Here is a 15,895-nt window from a genome sequence, read left to right as displayed (position 1 = left end):
CGGCCATCCTGCAGATAGTCTGCCCTCAGACTATGAAAAACAGACCTTTAAACATCATTTTGAAAACTTTTTATAAAAATATAAAATCTGCAACTTTCAGTAAATTTTACTTAATACTTAACAAAATATAAACTTTACAACAAAAATACTTAGCACGACAATGTAAATAGGTAACATTTCATCAATAAAGAACACCCTTTACATTGTACTACATTTAACTTAACACAATATACCTACTATATTTAACATAACGCAAAACATCCTTCCTGATGCAATCTTTACAAAATTTACTTAACGACAAACATAAAATTAACTCCTGCCTGACGCAATTTTTTACTAAAACTGTACATTATGCAAAACACAAAATATAATATTAAACCAGGTTGTTGCAATGCCTTTAAAATTACATAAACAAAAACAGGTACCCTGAAAACATGAACTTTCAGTGAATAAAATACACACAAGGATCATACCTAACTATTATTAACCTAAGGTCGTAGGCCATGGCTTCATGCAGTCTGCAGCCGTAGATGTGTTGTTTGGCCCTTCTGCAGAGCTATCCGCCTTCTGCACATCATAGCGGTCTTTGCCTTTCACCTTCATAACTTTGTATGGACCAAGGTACTTTGCTCTCAGTTTCATGCTAGTCCCAAACTGTGTCCGTTTGATAGCTACCAAGTCACCAACGCCATACTTGACACTCTCTTTCCTTTTCTTGTTGTAACTACGTCGATTTTCTTCCTGCAACTTCATTATCTGAATCTTAGCCATCTCACGGTTCTTATCTCTACTATCCATAAATTCTTTATGTTCTTCTTCTTGTAGTAATTTAAGTAACTCTACATCTTCCTTCTGTCTCATTCTTGTACCAATGAGTAACTCATACGGACTCATGCCCACACTTCGCTGATATGTACTGTTAATCATCCTTTGCACACTGCTTACATGTCTATACCATAACTTTTCATCTTCGATGCATAGCTTAGTTAAAACTGAAACTATAATTCTATGAATCCTTTCCACTTGCCCGTTTCCTCGAGGAACTCCAGTTGTTATTTGAATGTGTTGGATATTCTCACGATTACAGTACTCTGCAAAGTCATTACTAGTAAAGGCAGCTCCTCTATCTGATATGATTCTGTCAGCATTTCCAAATGTCTGTTGGTGGATGAGCATCTTATCTAACGTCTCCTTTGCTGTGGTTCCTTTGGTGGGGAATAACCATACAAACTTGGTAAAGGCATCAACCACAGTCAATATATAGTTGTATTGCTTCTTCGTCTCAGAAAGTGGTCCTATATGATCAATATGTAGCGTACTTAGTGGTATACTTGCCTTCTCAATGCTATTTAAGTAACCTTCTTGTTTGCCTTCTTTCTTCGATGCTAGTATGCATGGGATACACGTTACTATAAACTCATCTATCTTCCGTGCCAAATCTTTAATAAAGTAGTCTTTATCGATCATGTCTAACATTTTCCTCTTAGCGAAATGCCCAATTGCATGTGTTCTTCTTATTATATCTATTTCCATTCCTTTTGGTATGACTATCTGTCCTCTATCACCTTTGTATAGCAAACCATTATGTTCATAGTAATCAGCATAAGGTTTAGTCTGAACCACCTCCATTATAGCCTTTACACCATCATCTGATTGCTGCGCCAGTCTTATTTGGTTGTGAATACCACTCGTAACTACGGCAATGCATGGGTTCCGACTCAAGGCATCAACATGTCTCATCTTTGAACCGGACCTGTGTTCTACTGTGTAATCATAGTCTTGCAGTAACAAAACCCATCTTGCCACCCTCGTAGTTAAGTCCTTCTTCTTAAGTGTCATCTCAAATGCTAAGCAATCTGTAACAATCTTGAATGGAATGCCCAACAGATATTTTCTAAACTTCTTTACACCTTCAATGATTGCTAAGGCCTCCAGCTCATAACTTGTATACTTCTTTTCAGAATCTGTTGTCTTCTTACTCATGTAATATACAGGATGCATGGTGTTGTCATTAGGATCTTTCTGCATGAGTATAGCGGATATTGCTTGCTGAGAGGCATCTGTATGTAATTCTGTCTGGAGAGCAGGATTAAAGATCTTCAAAATTGGATACTCACACAACTTCTTTTTCAGATCTTGAAATGCTTTTTCTTCCTCTTCACCAAAATGAAATGGCACATCATTCTTCAACAGCTCCGTCAGTGGTCTGGCTATAACAGCATATCCTTCAATAAATTTTCTGAAATAGGATGTCAATCCTATGTAGCTCTGCACCTGCTTCACGGTTTTGGGCTTCGGGAAGTTCATCACAGCATCCGTCTTGTCTGGTGATGGTCTGATTGTTCCGTCTTCTATTACATATCCAAGATATTCTACTTTAGTTGTTAGTAGCTCACACTTGTTCCAGTTTATCTGCAGACCATATTCAGCAGCCACCTTTAACACCTCGGTCAATCTCTCCAAAGCCTCCTTGTAATCAGTTGCTGGTATAATGACATCGTCGATGAAGACCATAACATATCCCTTATTGATCAGCTCCCTGAAAATGATAGTGATAAAACGTGTGAAATAGTTCGGGCATATTGATAATCCAAATGGTGCTCTCGTGAACTCGTACTGTCCGTTATGTGTCACAAAGGCTGTGTACTTTGTACACTCATCTTTTATTCTCAAATGGAAGAACGCATCTTTTAAATCGATCTTGCTGTACACCTTAGCCTTCTGCAGCTTGTCAATATGATCCTCAATAATCGGTAATGGAAATTCATCTTTCACCATCTTATCATTGACACGCCGATAATCCACACAAACTCTTAGTTTACCATTCTTCCTTTTTACTAAGACCAGAGGACTAGCATACTCCGAGAAACTTGGCTTTATTATGCCCTTATCCAACCACTCACCTATTTGGTTATCAACATCCTCTTGCTCTTTAAATGACAGTCGCCTTGGCCGCTGGGCAACTGGGATATCATCTTTTAAAATTATTCGCATCTCAATTGGGGCTTCTTTTGTTTGTACAGGCTTGTAATTATTCACTAGTTGTTCAGTTTTCAGTCTTATTTCAGGATCTGGTACATAAGCTATTGGTGTTACATTTGATTCATCTGAAACCAAACATTGTAGGAATTGGTACTCACCCTGAGGTATAATATTCACTGACCCTTTATCAAAAATAACCATTGTTTTGTCCAAGAAAGGTTGACCTAAAATCATTTTATAAGGCATTGCATCTTTAGGAACAATATAAAACAGTAACTCATAACAATTTCCGTCTATTTCTAGTACAGAGTTAAACTTGCCTAAAGACGAAACTTTGGAACAACCTAGGCCAGACATCTCAACCTTTTCTTTTACATAATTATTCACCGTCATCATCGGAAACACATCTTCAGTAATTAAATTTAAATCGCTACCGGAATCTACCAAACATTCTAACTTTTTATCACCAATCTGAATAAACTTTACCGACATGTTTTGTTTTCGAAGTTTGTTTACAAAAGTTTGACAACTCATAGGGGTTTGACAACTGTCATCACTACTCACGTCAGAAGTGTCAAAACATCCACAGACTGTTGCAGTGCTGCCAACTTGACCACCATCTGTATTATCGTGCGGCGCCGCCGCCGCCGCCGCCGTCGTCGCTGTCACGCACATCGACCGTCGTGGCTGTGTTCCGCTCGTACCAACCTCACGGCCTCGATGCTCTGCCATTGATGTTGTATTTGAAGTTGCATGACAATGCGGAGCAATATGGCCGAACTGATTGCACTTGTAGCATTTCACCCCGTTTTTGCAATCGCTGGCGAAATGGTTCACGTCTCCACACTGGAAACATCTCCTTTGAGGTGGTGTGGGAGTGTTTCTCGCCGCTACCGCTGCACCTGTCCTTTTTGCCATAGTTGTCGCCGCCGGATGGTTATTCTTGGCGGAGTTCTTCTTCATCGTTTCGTAGATCTGCAACCTCTCCTTGAGTACAGAGTAGGTAGATACTCCGTACAGCATGACTTTGTTCGTCTCAAAGTCGACGATGCCATCTACTATGTATTGTATTGCCACGTAGTCCGGGAATTTACCCCGCTTCCCCAGCTCCTTCATAATTAACATGTACTCATAGCAGCATTCGTCCCGTTTTTTCTTTCGATTGGTCATCAGCTCGTGAATATCCTTCGTGTTCACTTCATCGGGGAACTCCTTTAGCAGGGCCTTCTGCAGTTCTTCGAAGGTTTTAAATGTTTTTTCAGAGCGGAGCCACAGACCTGCCACCCCAGTCAGTGCCCTTCGCGCCATCAACAGCTTCTGTGAAGGTGACCAGGCGAACACCTCCGCATTGTCGTTTATCTCCTCCACCCACCTTGCCGCCGTGTACGTCGGGTCCGCTCCCGAGAACCGCGGTATTGTTGCCTCGATGTTGTGCAACAAAGGTTGTCCCGCCGCCGGCATCGTGTCGTCTTTATCAGCCATTACGTATACACCTTTCACCGTATTCAAATATATCACCTTCTATGCTTTTATGTCCACCTTAATTTCACCTTCATTGATTTATAATTTTCACCGAATTTTCACAATAATGTTCCTTCTAGTACGCCGCCATCTTTGCTGTGTGGGAATCGCCACCAACACGCTACCCTATTTACACCTTATTTACAACATCTTCAGCACCTTTGGCTTATTTCCATCCCGGACGAGCCCCCAAAAGTTGTGGGATGAAAATAAAACCGCAGGTGCACTTAAATAAACGTTATTTAATTTATTAAAAACCCATGAATCGACAGAACAATATTTCTTGCTAAACGCCAATATTCAAGAGAGCTATAAAAAAGTTAACATCATAGATCATAGACAATAATTCTATTACACTACGTTCAGAAATTATTATAGATCCTACATATATTGCTAAAGCCTTAACCTAACGAAACCGACATTTACCCGGTGTAAACCTATCTCTAATTAAAACTAACCTTAATCTAACTTAATTCCTAAAACCTATTTATTACCGTTCAATACACCATTTAAAATGATGAGCAAATAAAATAATGCTTGTAAGGCAAAAATAAAAAAACAAAAAGAATTGACTTCCGCGGGACTCGAACTCCCGATCGAAGGCCCACAGTCCGAGCTTCCACCGACTAGGCTGTTGTGCTGATAAGTGACCGTGTGAAAATGTCCAACAGTATATACGGCCAAGTCTTCCTTAATAGATCCGTAAATAATATCTCAGTGTATAATAAGGGCGTTTCCTTAGGCTGTAAATAAATAAACAAGGACTAAGCACCAAGTTACGGTAATACATTGGATGATAAACATTTGTATTGAGCTAAGTCTACTACAAGGATGCTTAAGAACTTACCCCTATTATTCCGGAAGATGCACAAAAACTACAATTCAACCACAATACGCAGAGTTGATTAAACTTAAATCTCATCAATCTTACACCAAAGATGTCGATAATGTTACAATTTCTCACAAAATGACTAGTCGTACCTTTGCACTGGTAGACCAGAAGTACCCTCATACATTTTATTTGGCATACCGCCGCTAATGAAATGTGAAGCTAATAGCCATTTAAGCTACCAGTAACGCCATCTGTTGGTCAGTAGCACGCAACAACACTCATCACAGATTATTACAATCATTCGATTATTCGATTATCATTTTAGAGTATTACTAATCATTTACCACTACTTTTGTATCGCTACTTATTCGTCGCTACTTTTTCATTTACTATTTATTCATCGCTACTTTTGCATTTACTAATCATTTACCACTACTTTTGTATCGCTACTTATTCGTCGCTACTTTTTCATTTACTACTTATTAGTAAGAGATAGGTATAATTAGTAAAACAACATGGTCCAATAAAGTATTCGGTATGTATAAAAATTTATTATGTCCACCAAAAAATATAAAAATCAAAACAAATAAAAAACAAAAATACACTCTATGTAGAACAAATAATTTCTTAGCCTCTAACTTTAGCACAAATCCTTTTTTTTTATTAATAAAATAATAGTAAACTCTAACATGCATTGGAAGATGTCTTTAAGACGTTGGACTGGAAAGGACATGGCATATGTATAAATGGCGAGTACATGTCACACCTCCGCTTCGCGGACGACATCGTTATTATGGCAGAATCTCTGCAAGAACTCAGCTGGATGCTAAGTGGCCTAAATGCTGCTTCCCGACGTGTAGGCCTCGGTATGACAAGTCGAAAGTCAGTCACATAATTAACTGAATAGTGGAATGCACAGAAAGATCATAGAATATTTTCTAGTAAATAAGATCTTTCAATCGAGTGGGAAAGGGTGCAAAGGGATTCTATGTTTAGTTGCTGTAAAGTATGAATATAAACCACTTTATTTACATTTATTTTGGCCTTAAAGCTACCTATTTCCTCCGCTGACCAACATTTGACCCGAAAATTCCAAATTTGACCCGCAAAATCCCACTTTGACCCGCAAACCCAACTTTGACCTCCAAACCCAACTTTGACCCGCTGTTTCCAAATCGCTTCTTTCTTCCTCAGTCTCTATTTCCTCCGTTGACCAACATTTAACCCGAAAACTCAAAATTTGGCCCACAGTATCCCTCTTTGACCCGCAAACTCAACTTTGAACTCCAAAACCCAACTTTGACCTCCCAAACCCAACTTTGACCCGTTGTTTTCAAATCGCTTCTTTCTTCTTCAGTACCTTTCATGTGGTCTTTCAGACAGCATCTTTCTTCCTCAACCCCTTCCGCGTGATCTTGAGGTGTATAAGTTTGTTGTGCGTCCACAGGCTGGCGGACTGCGCGAAGGCGGCGGGGCACTGCGCGCACTGGTAGGGCCGCTCGCCGGTGTGCGTGCGCATGTGGGATTTGAGGATCTGGTTGCGCTGTGGGCGGTCGAGATAGGTGGTAATGTCAATGTGTCAGGCTGGGGTACGTTTATTAATTTTCATTTATTTTGGCCGTAACTACCTATTTCCTCCTCTGACCAACATTTGACCCGAAAACTCAAAATTTGACCCACAGTATCCCACTTTGACCCGCAAACCCCAACTTTGACCTCCAAACCTAACTTTGACCCATAAACTCCAATTTCTTCGCTGTTTTCAAATCGCTTCTTTCTTCCGCAGTCCCTTTCGTGTGGTCTTTCAGACAGCATCTTTCTTCCTCAACCCCTTCCGCGTATTCTTGAGGTGTATAAGTTTGTTGTGCGTCCACAGGCTGGCGGACTGCGCGAAGGCGGCGGGGCACTGCGCGCACTGGTAGGGCCGCTCGCCGGTGTGCGTGCGCATGTGGGATTTGAGGATCTGGTTGCGCTGTGGGTGGTGGAAAAGGGTGCAAAGAGACTCAACGGTTAGTTACTAAAAAACACTTTGTTTTCATTTAGTTTTTTCCGTAACTAGCTATTTTCTCTTCTGACCAACATTTGACCCGCAAAATTTCTCTTTGACCCGCAAAATCAGTCTTTGACCCGCAAAATCCCTCTTTGACCCGAAAACCCAACATTGACCTCCCAACCCAAGTTTGACCCACTGCTTTCAAACCGCTTCTTTCTTCCTCAACCCCTTCCGCGTAGTCTTGAGGTGTATAAGTTTGTTGTGCGTCCACAGGCTGGCGGACTGCGCGAAGGCGGCGGGGCACTGCGCGCACTGGTAGGGCCGCTCGCCGGTGTGCGTGCGCATGTGGGACTTGAGGATCTGGTTGCGCTGGGGGTGAAAGGGTACAGTAAATGTCTGATTTGAAGAAAAACGTTTTATTATAGGCGGGAAATGTTATAAAGCTACCTGTAAATGTTAATATCTACCATGAAATTACATGCAATTGTGTGAAACGGGTTTTTTAATAGTGGGGCGGTTCCGACTTTTACCTATAAAATTTCCGCGGACGCATATGAATTAAGCCACAAGGTAGGTACAAATTTAGGTGGATGAAATGAAGGTTACAAGTAGTCTTATAACTTCTATGATATTTAAGCCTACGACGAATAGCGATTGAGTGACATAGCTCGGCTTCGTGCTTATCAGGCCAGTTATTGTCTACAGCACATGCTGAGCTGGTGCTTTTTGACGCTTACTCACGTCGAACACGCGGCCGCACAGCGCGCAGGGGTAGCGGGGCGGGCGGCGGAGGCCCTCGTGCGTGAGGCGCTGGTGCACGCGGAGGCTCCAGCGGTCCACGTAGGCCTGGAGATTAAATGTAACATGTGTAAAGAAAGGAAGGAAAATGGTGTATTGTCATAAAGGAGGGAAACGCAGTGTGAGAAACCTTTGTATAAAAACCCTTATAAGCAAATTGCTATTGCGCCTGGCTACTGTTTACCACAAGCAATAACCATCGATCAGAAGGATTCTTCCATTGACATGTATCGACGAAGTCGATCCCGTAAATTATCTAATTTACTTAGGGCTGATTTTTCAATGGCCAGATAAATGTAATCTAGGAAATAATTCTGATACTTTCATGTCTGAATGTTGGTATAAGACAGTGACAGCAACAATTTTATTCATCAGATAACCCTTAACTGACTATTGAAAAATCAGCCCTAATAATAATAAGACTGAGAGAGAGAAAGCCACCCAACTTACCTTCTCGCACTTATCGCACTGGTGTGGCTTCAGATTGAGATGCACGCTGTTGACGTGTCGGTCCAGGTCGCGCCGCACCGTGAAGCGACGGTCACAGAGTTCGCATGCGTATCTGATGAGAGCAATATGAACAATATGAAGGTACGTTTATTGTTATTGTTTAGTTAATTTGTGAAATAAGATCTTTGTAACATAGTCTTTTTGTTGACTCTTGTCTGGTCATGTTCACCCTAACCAGACATTATACAAAATTACATACTACTCGTATATCCCATTCAACGATTCCGCTGAATGACGTTCAGTCAAGACGTCGAACGTTACAATCAACGACTTGACGAGTTTTCCTTAGTCATACAACTGAATAGCGCCATCCAATGAACGGGCTAGTGGTTCAATCAAACAGGAGATTAAACCAGATGAAAAATGAAAAATGAAAAAAGTATTTATTTAACCAACTTAACAAACTGACACCTTAAAAGTAATACTTAATAATGTTTTATTGGTTACATGGCTTCCATAGTAGGTGTGTGTCCTGTGTTATGGACGCCAGTTTCCTCTTAGCAGGTTTATATAAATCTAGGCGTCTTACACGTATAACAAAATAAAGTTAAATGGTAAATAGGTACAATAAGAAAATATAAGTTATATAACGAAAAACGACTGGATTTGCTGATGACAATGGAGAATTTTTAAAGTTTGGGATGAGATTCAGTTAAGTATAATTAGGTTTAAAAAAACTTTGAAAAAAGATTATGTACATGTCAATATAAGTGATTCTGTTTCAATGTAGTTTAAAGTCAGAAGATGATCCAAAAGAGCCTTTTTACATTTTGTGTAGGTCATGGAATAGAACTTAACTACTGCATTTAGCTTATTGTAGAGAAAAGGAGCCAGGAAATAATGCTGTTTCTGAATGTAACTCGTTCGAGTTGGGGGGACATTACAAATTTTGTAGTTACGACGAGCAGAAACAAATAATGTTTTATCATATGGGACAATAAGATGGTGATTTACTATAGTATGGTAAATAAAAATTTGTCGGACTGTGAGGACTTTACATGTTGAATACAAAAGATTTGTTGGATACCTAAATGGTTTGGAAGTCATTACTTTTAGTACTGATCTCTGTGCTCGTTCTAGTTGGATAATGAACGTTTTGCCTGCCTCTGTGGTCTAGTGGTAGAAGCTTCGCTTCATGACCCAGAGGTCCCGGGTTCGATTCCCGGGTGGGACCATCAATTTGTGTTTCTAAATTGTGGTTCTAAGTTTGGTTAGGACATAGAAGGCTGATCACCTGATGTCCGAAACAGTGAAACGATCCATGCTGTCGGATGGGCATGTAAAGCAGTCGGTCCTGCGCCTAGCTCTCTCCAGTCGTGTCGGTCAATCCGTCCCATTGGGTTATGAGAGTGATGGAACAGAGAGTGCTCCTGTGTACTGCGCACACACTTGGGCACTATAATCTACTCCTGCGTAGATGGCTGATCTCAATTGAGATTGGCCGCCGTAGTCGAAATTCGGCTAGGAGGACATTATTATTATTATTATTATTAATGAACGTTTTACAACAGCCGCCCCAAACCGAAATGCAATAATTTATTAAAGAGTAGCAGAGGGCGTAATACAACATATTTAAGATTTTTAAGTCCGCGATGCCACGTAGTCGCCTAAACACCCAGATCATTTTTCGATGAGATGCCTGCGACATATACAAGGTTCAAGCCGAGAGATAAAGGTGCAAGTTGGCAGTGGAAGACATGATGATGCAGTTGGCAACGTGTCGAAAAGTTAACAGTATTTCCACATTCCGCCCTCATATCAAAATGTTTCGGTGTCCATTATTTTTAATTGTCATTTATCAGATGGGTTCTTTTGTTTAAACATTAGATAAAATGTGTAAATACTTACTTGTGTTCTTTATATTTCACGTGTATGTTTGTTGTAGTCAAGTGCGTCGATAAACTGGACGCAGACTTGAAGGTTCTGAAATAAGGATATAAAAATTAAATTAGTGGCCTAGGGGATAACATAATATTTCATTATTTCACATCCTGGCATAAAACAATGTATTATCAAGATATATTAATCGCAGAGTGGGGTTTACAACCCTGACTCTTCACAGAGCGGGAGTCACAATTCTTACAGGGGTCATGTTTCCTTACCCCAGACTGTACTTTCCTACCTGTTACACTCGACGCAGTAGTACTGTTTCTCGTCAGAGTGCGCCTTCCGGTGGCAGTTGAGAGTGGAGAGCGCGCGGAATGCCTTCCCGCACGTTTCACACTCGTGTGTCCGCGCACACGGCTCTACGCCGCTTTCGGTGGAGTGGCGACTGGGAATAAGAAAAAAAAATGATAGATAAAATGCTTCTTCTTGTCGTGTCGATGTCAAACACAAGCTAGACTAGTGGCCGCTACACGGGTTCGTTATCGACGTCGAACAACTCGTTTAATGCACGTTTCACCAATCACAGCGCTGAATTTATGGCTAATAGCGATTCAAATTCAAAATTGTTTATTTACGTTAACCAAAAATATGCTTAAATGCTAGTTGCTGAAGCCTCCTTTTAAGTATTACAAACACCTGTGCCAGGAGACTCCGCTCTTCCTATAGATATAGCGATATAGTTAAGTTTATCTAAGTCGATAACGAGCCCGTGTAGCGTCATTCAGGCTTATCACCGCAATGATTGGGCAGTCGCTAACTGCCCCTGTATTTTGTTACTTTTTGGGCGTTAGCAACCCGGTCATCTGTTACCTAGCACTTACTTCTGCATATGCGTCCTCAACACGACTTTGCTCGCGAAGTTCTTCTGGCAGTAGTCGCAGGTGACTCTGCGCTCGCCGCCGTGTGCGTACGCACAGTGTTTCTTGCGCGCGTGCTCTAGACTGGGAAGGGAAACAAAATTAGATATTATAAAGATAATAGGAACATTTATTTGACACACTGACAACAAGAATTTACCTTGGTCAATGAATTCAAAAGGAAGGATACGCCCGTCAGAACGTTTTCTCAAAATAAAATGACACCAGCGCGCAGCGCGTTGGCCATAATTCTTACAAATTATGACAGATTTATTAGATTTTAGGGCCAACGCGATGGTGTCATTTTCTAGAGCGGATGGGCCCGATCTTTACGCTTACGCTAGTAATAAGTCTACCTACTAATCTTTAACCTTACCTAGGTACAGGAGATGGGAAGTACAAAAGATAGAGAATAACTTAAATTATTGCTGCCCAGAGCGAGCGCCAAAAAGCACCCACTAGCATTTTGTTGCAATTTTTTTATAAAATAGTAGGGCAATGTCGCCAGCGTGTTGGGAACCCTCCCACAGGGACCAGGCTTAGAAGGTCTCTTCTATATATAGTTTTAGTTATGTACATAGGTTTAGTTTGTATAATATATAGGTAGTTTAGTTTGTAATTGTAAATTATATCAATTATGTAAATAAAAGTCCTAGATAGCTTGTATAGTGAAAAAAAAAAAAAAAAATAGTATGTTTTAAGAGGAAGTATATTAGGTACTTTTTATCCCAGAATTCCCATGGCAAACCTTATAGGACGACGCGGAGCTGGCAGAAAAGATAGTGAAAATACAAAAAAAGCATTTTTAATTTCACTTTCAACGTCTATTACAAGCAAATCCTATCCAACACACTTGTCACTCAAGCCAACTCACAGGTATATCTTCGGGCAGTGCGGGCACTTATACGTTGCAGTGGCGCCGCCGTGGTCTCTAGCGTGGTGGTCGAGCACCGAGTGCCTACACAATTCATATTATGTACGCAAATCCAATCCAACACACTTCACACTCAAGCGCCAACTCACAGGAAGATCTTCGGGCAGTGTGCACACTTGTAGGTGGCGGTGCCGCCGTGGTCCCGGGCGTGGTGGTCGAGCACCGAGTGCCGCGCCGCTCGAGTTGTGCCGCAGGATACGCAGCGGTAGCGGCTGGAAGAGGAGTAGTCGTCATCATTATCAGCCAACATTTGCATCATCGGGCAATACTTTCATCATCATCAACAACATGAGTGTATGAAGGGAGCCTCCTTGAGTGAGGAATCGCCTGTTCATTGAATACCTTTGGTGCACCGAGGCAGGGTTATTTCACTGCATAATCTATTCACCAAGGTGACTAAGACTAACTCAGATTAAATTTAGCTTTAGCATTTAGCAACGTTTGTCACTAACACTATAAATTACAAAGATCATCACTAGATAGATACCTCCACATATTAATTAAAAGCTAACTTGTTTACCGAATAAATAAAACTAAAACTAGCTGTCATCCACTGCTGCACTGGTCATAGGCATTCTTCACCAGCGGAAAATTAACTAATTTTGATTAACTCTCTAAGAATTTAATAAATCAAAATTCAAATCAACACATATTACACTCGTTAGTAAAATAAGAAACAAGATAGCGTACATAGTGTGTGTCTTGTAATGTGCGTTGAACTGGTCGGGGGTGCTCCGTCGCTGCCCGCAGATATCACATACATAACTACCATTGCTCTGAAACATGAAAAAGCCATCTTAGGAGAGTATTTTATGAAAGTATTCTTTTGGGTGAGGCGCAGGTGGAATCACGACGAAACCACGCAATGTTATTGGTGCGCGCTATGCCGCTCGGCTACTATTGGTCCATTGCGACAAAGACGCGCTCAGAATGCTCTTTACCATACATTCAAAAATGGAGTATCGCCGCCATTCGTTATTTGAAATCAGTCCATAAAGTCGTGTCATAATAATTCTATCACCAACCTCTGAATGTAATGCCATGTGTGCGTCGAAAGTAGACTTTGCCGCAAAACCCTTAGCACAATCCATACATTTTAACGGCGAATTTAGGAACTTTGTGTTGTTTAGACACATTTCTTTCAGCTCTTGAATAGATTGTTCTTTTGTTATGTACAGAATTTCCAGTTTGTCAGCATCTGAAATATGAAAATAGTCCAAATATAATTATATTTTATGTAATTTAAGTATTTCATATTTTTGTTCTAGATTCTTGGATGTAAAATTTATGTCTTGTGTGTGTTGTGTATGGGTATTAACAAGATGCCTTCCAAGCATTGAGATTATGTCAAAAACCCTCCAGCCTTGGTCTCCATGTAATCTAATCTAATTTTATAAATATCCATGTTCCCCATATTTTATCCTCAAAATCAATACCTTTTTTTGCTCCTGTTTTTCTTCTTTTAACTTTTGATTTCTTATGTTTTTTTAGTTTCTTTTTCTTTTTATGACTATTCTCAGCAGCTTCAATTTCTCCTTTCAATATTGCAGAAAAGTCCTCTTCTTTTATGTAATTACTGCTGTGATCTGGAATAGGAATTACTATATTTAATAAGTTATAAGTAGTTAAGTAGCTTTAAGTACCTATTTCCATTATAACAACAACCAACAATCATGTCATCACAAACCTACCAGCTTCATAAAAGTCATCTCCGCCATTTCCACAGTCACTCTCTTCCTTGCAGTCCACTTCCTCCTTCACTTTCCCTCGCATAGTGCCTCCACTGCAGAGCACCACGCACCCAGGGTACCCCAGGATCCCTAGGTCACCCTCGGCAGACTCCGCACCCACCTCCACCGGAGGCAATGTCTCTGTTGACAGTGTGAGCGCTGGCTGAAAGTACATTCTGGCGGTCTCCAGTGATATTCTGTCAATCTGAAAATAGTAATAGTCAATGTGAATTTCTGAATAATTTTGTAATGTTTTACTTTACTAATATACTTACCTACTTATAGATTTACTAAGAGATAATGTTATGGTGAATAGATAGATAGATAGATAGACAGATAGATAGATAAGTTATTTATTTACTTAACACAACACATACATAGGTTACACAGCAAGATTACTAACATTAAGTTTAACACACAACATTAATATGAGACTGACAGATAGATAAGCAACATCTGTATTTATCATGTTAGCAAAAGGGTTCTGACTCAGCATTATACTATGATTATAATTAATTAATAATCACAGCGCTGGTATTCTGCCAGGACTAATTTAGTGAGTGGGAGTGGAGCCTCAACCAAAATGAGTACTACACTACTGGAAATAATGGTATGTGAGTAATACAAACTAATATCTTACAGAATTGACACCCATGAAAAGCTTCTGTACATTTTCAACATTTTGTAGAAAACACTCAACGTTTTGGGCCAATCGTTTACACAGACTGCAGAGAATTATGGTTCTTTCCTGAAAATAAAGAAAAACACACATCATATAACACACAAAAAAAAAAAAAAAAAAACACACACTCACACCTTGTACTAATGTACTCCCTTGCGGGGTAGGCAGAGGTGCATTGCTGCACCCACTTTTCGCCAGAGTGTTATGTTAGTCCCAATGTAATAGGGGGCGGGCCTATTGCCATTTTACGGGCACATCCAAGACCCGAGAACAAATATCTGTGATTAAACAAATATCTGCCCCAGCCGGGAATCGAACCCGGGACCATCGGCTCAGTAGTCAGGGTCACTAACCACTACGCCATTCGGTCGTCATCATATAACCTTCATAGAATTTAAATGGTTAGATACTATGAGTTATGGAGAAGAAAAACAGATTCTGATAGCATCCTCCATAAGTCCTTATAGTGCTGGAAATATGAATATTTGTATTGTTCTGTGAGTTAAAGATATTTTATTTTACGTCGTAAGCGCCAGTGGTATAGTAAGCTTAAATATTTACCTCTATTATTGATTTAAACAGTTCGTTTTGTAAAGTATGGGGTGTTAAACGCTTGTTTGTGTCCACTTCGACAAGGCAGCAGTTACAGAACTCAGTTCTGGAGTATACTCGATCTGTATTCATTTTTCAGTTTATGGAATTATTTAGTTTCACATTATACACACAAGTTTAAATAAATTAAATAATTCGGCAAAAAATTAACAACAGTGGCTGGCTTTTGTTGTTGATTTTACTGTTTGACAAGTCAACTTTGTGACATTTGACATTGACAAATCTGATAGCTGTCACTCTGGCAGCTCTGGCTGCGTTCAAGACGTAATCATGAAGACAAATTATAAACGCGACAAAGATAATTATTCTGACCTTTGAAGTTAGATTTTTGTACCTACTTATCATTATTACCAAGTCACCACCCCTCGTATAAACTCTTCGTGCTGAAAATGGGAGATGTGTAACTCAATTCATTTTCATTTTCATTTTTCATTTCATGATAAAAAGTTTTGCCTCCGGTTTTGCCCAGTTGAGTAGAGTGAACTCATGTCGTCAAGTGATAAACTGTAAAAGTACATTTCCGGGTATGCACGATGTATTATCCTAACCAAGTAACG

General features: G+C 40.1%; 2 protein-coding genes across 2 annotated transcripts; both read right to left on the bottom strand.

The window, feature by feature from the left end:
* Window positions 1–6,710: 6,710 nt before the first annotated feature.
* LOC125490778 (zinc finger protein 69 homolog) lies at window positions 6,711–7,417 on the bottom strand. Its single transcript, XM_048631088.1, has 3 exons — window positions 7,412–7,417; window positions 7,146–7,307; window positions 6,711–6,878 (listed from the first exon to the last, which is right to left on the bottom strand). The coding sequence occupies exons 1-3, from the start codon at window positions 7,415–7,417 to the stop codon at window positions 6,711–6,713; spliced, it is 336 nt and encodes a 111-aa protein (XP_048487045.1).
* A 109-nt stretch (window positions 7,418–7,526) lies between these two features.
* LOC105386525 (zinc finger protein ZFP2) lies at window positions 7,527–15,541 on the bottom strand. The gene is made up of 13 exons (XM_048631086.1): window positions 15,288–15,541; window positions 14,685–14,792; window positions 14,006–14,249; window positions 13,751–13,900; window positions 13,340–13,512; window positions 13,005–13,090; window positions 12,404–12,526; window positions 11,345–11,464; window positions 10,759–10,908; window positions 10,485–10,559; window positions 8,577–8,688; window positions 8,070–8,174; window positions 7,527–7,697 (listed from the first exon to the last, which is right to left on the bottom strand). The coding sequence occupies exons 1-13, from the start codon at window positions 15,408–15,410 to the stop codon at window positions 7,530–7,532; spliced, it is 1,737 nt and encodes a 578-aa protein (XP_048487043.1). The 5' UTR covers window positions 15,411–15,541; the 3' UTR covers window positions 7,527–7,529.
* Between the last annotated feature and the right edge of the window lie 354 nt (window positions 15,542–15,895).

Source organism: Plutella xylostella, chromosome 27 (assembly GCF_932276165.1).
Source record: "Plutella xylostella chromosome 27, ilPluXylo3.1, whole genome shotgun sequence".
Lineage (NCBI taxonomy): Eukaryota > Metazoa > Arthropoda > Insecta > Lepidoptera > Plutellidae > Plutella > Plutella xylostella.
This window is presented reverse-complemented; position numbering and strand designations above follow the sequence as displayed.

Bases quoted from the DNA above. Each gene is read 5' to 3' on its own strand.
- LOC125490778 (XM_048631088.1), bottom strand. The intron at 6,879-7,145 runs GTCTGAAAGACC...GACCGCCCACAG, and splicing joins GGTTGAGGAAGAAAGATGCT to CGCAACCAGATCCTCAAATC.
- LOC105386525 (XM_048631086.1), bottom strand. From the start codon at position 15,410: ATGAATACAGATCGAGTATACTCCAGAACTGAGTTCTGTAACTGCTGC. The intron at 13,091-13,339 runs GTTGGTGATAGA...TTCATGTTTCAG, and splicing joins ACATGGCATTACATTCAGAG to AGCAATGGTAGTTATGTATG. The intron at 10,909-11,344 runs GTAAGTGCTAGG...TCTTATTCCCAG, and splicing joins TTGAGGACGCATATGCAGAA to TCGCCACTCCACCGAAAGCG.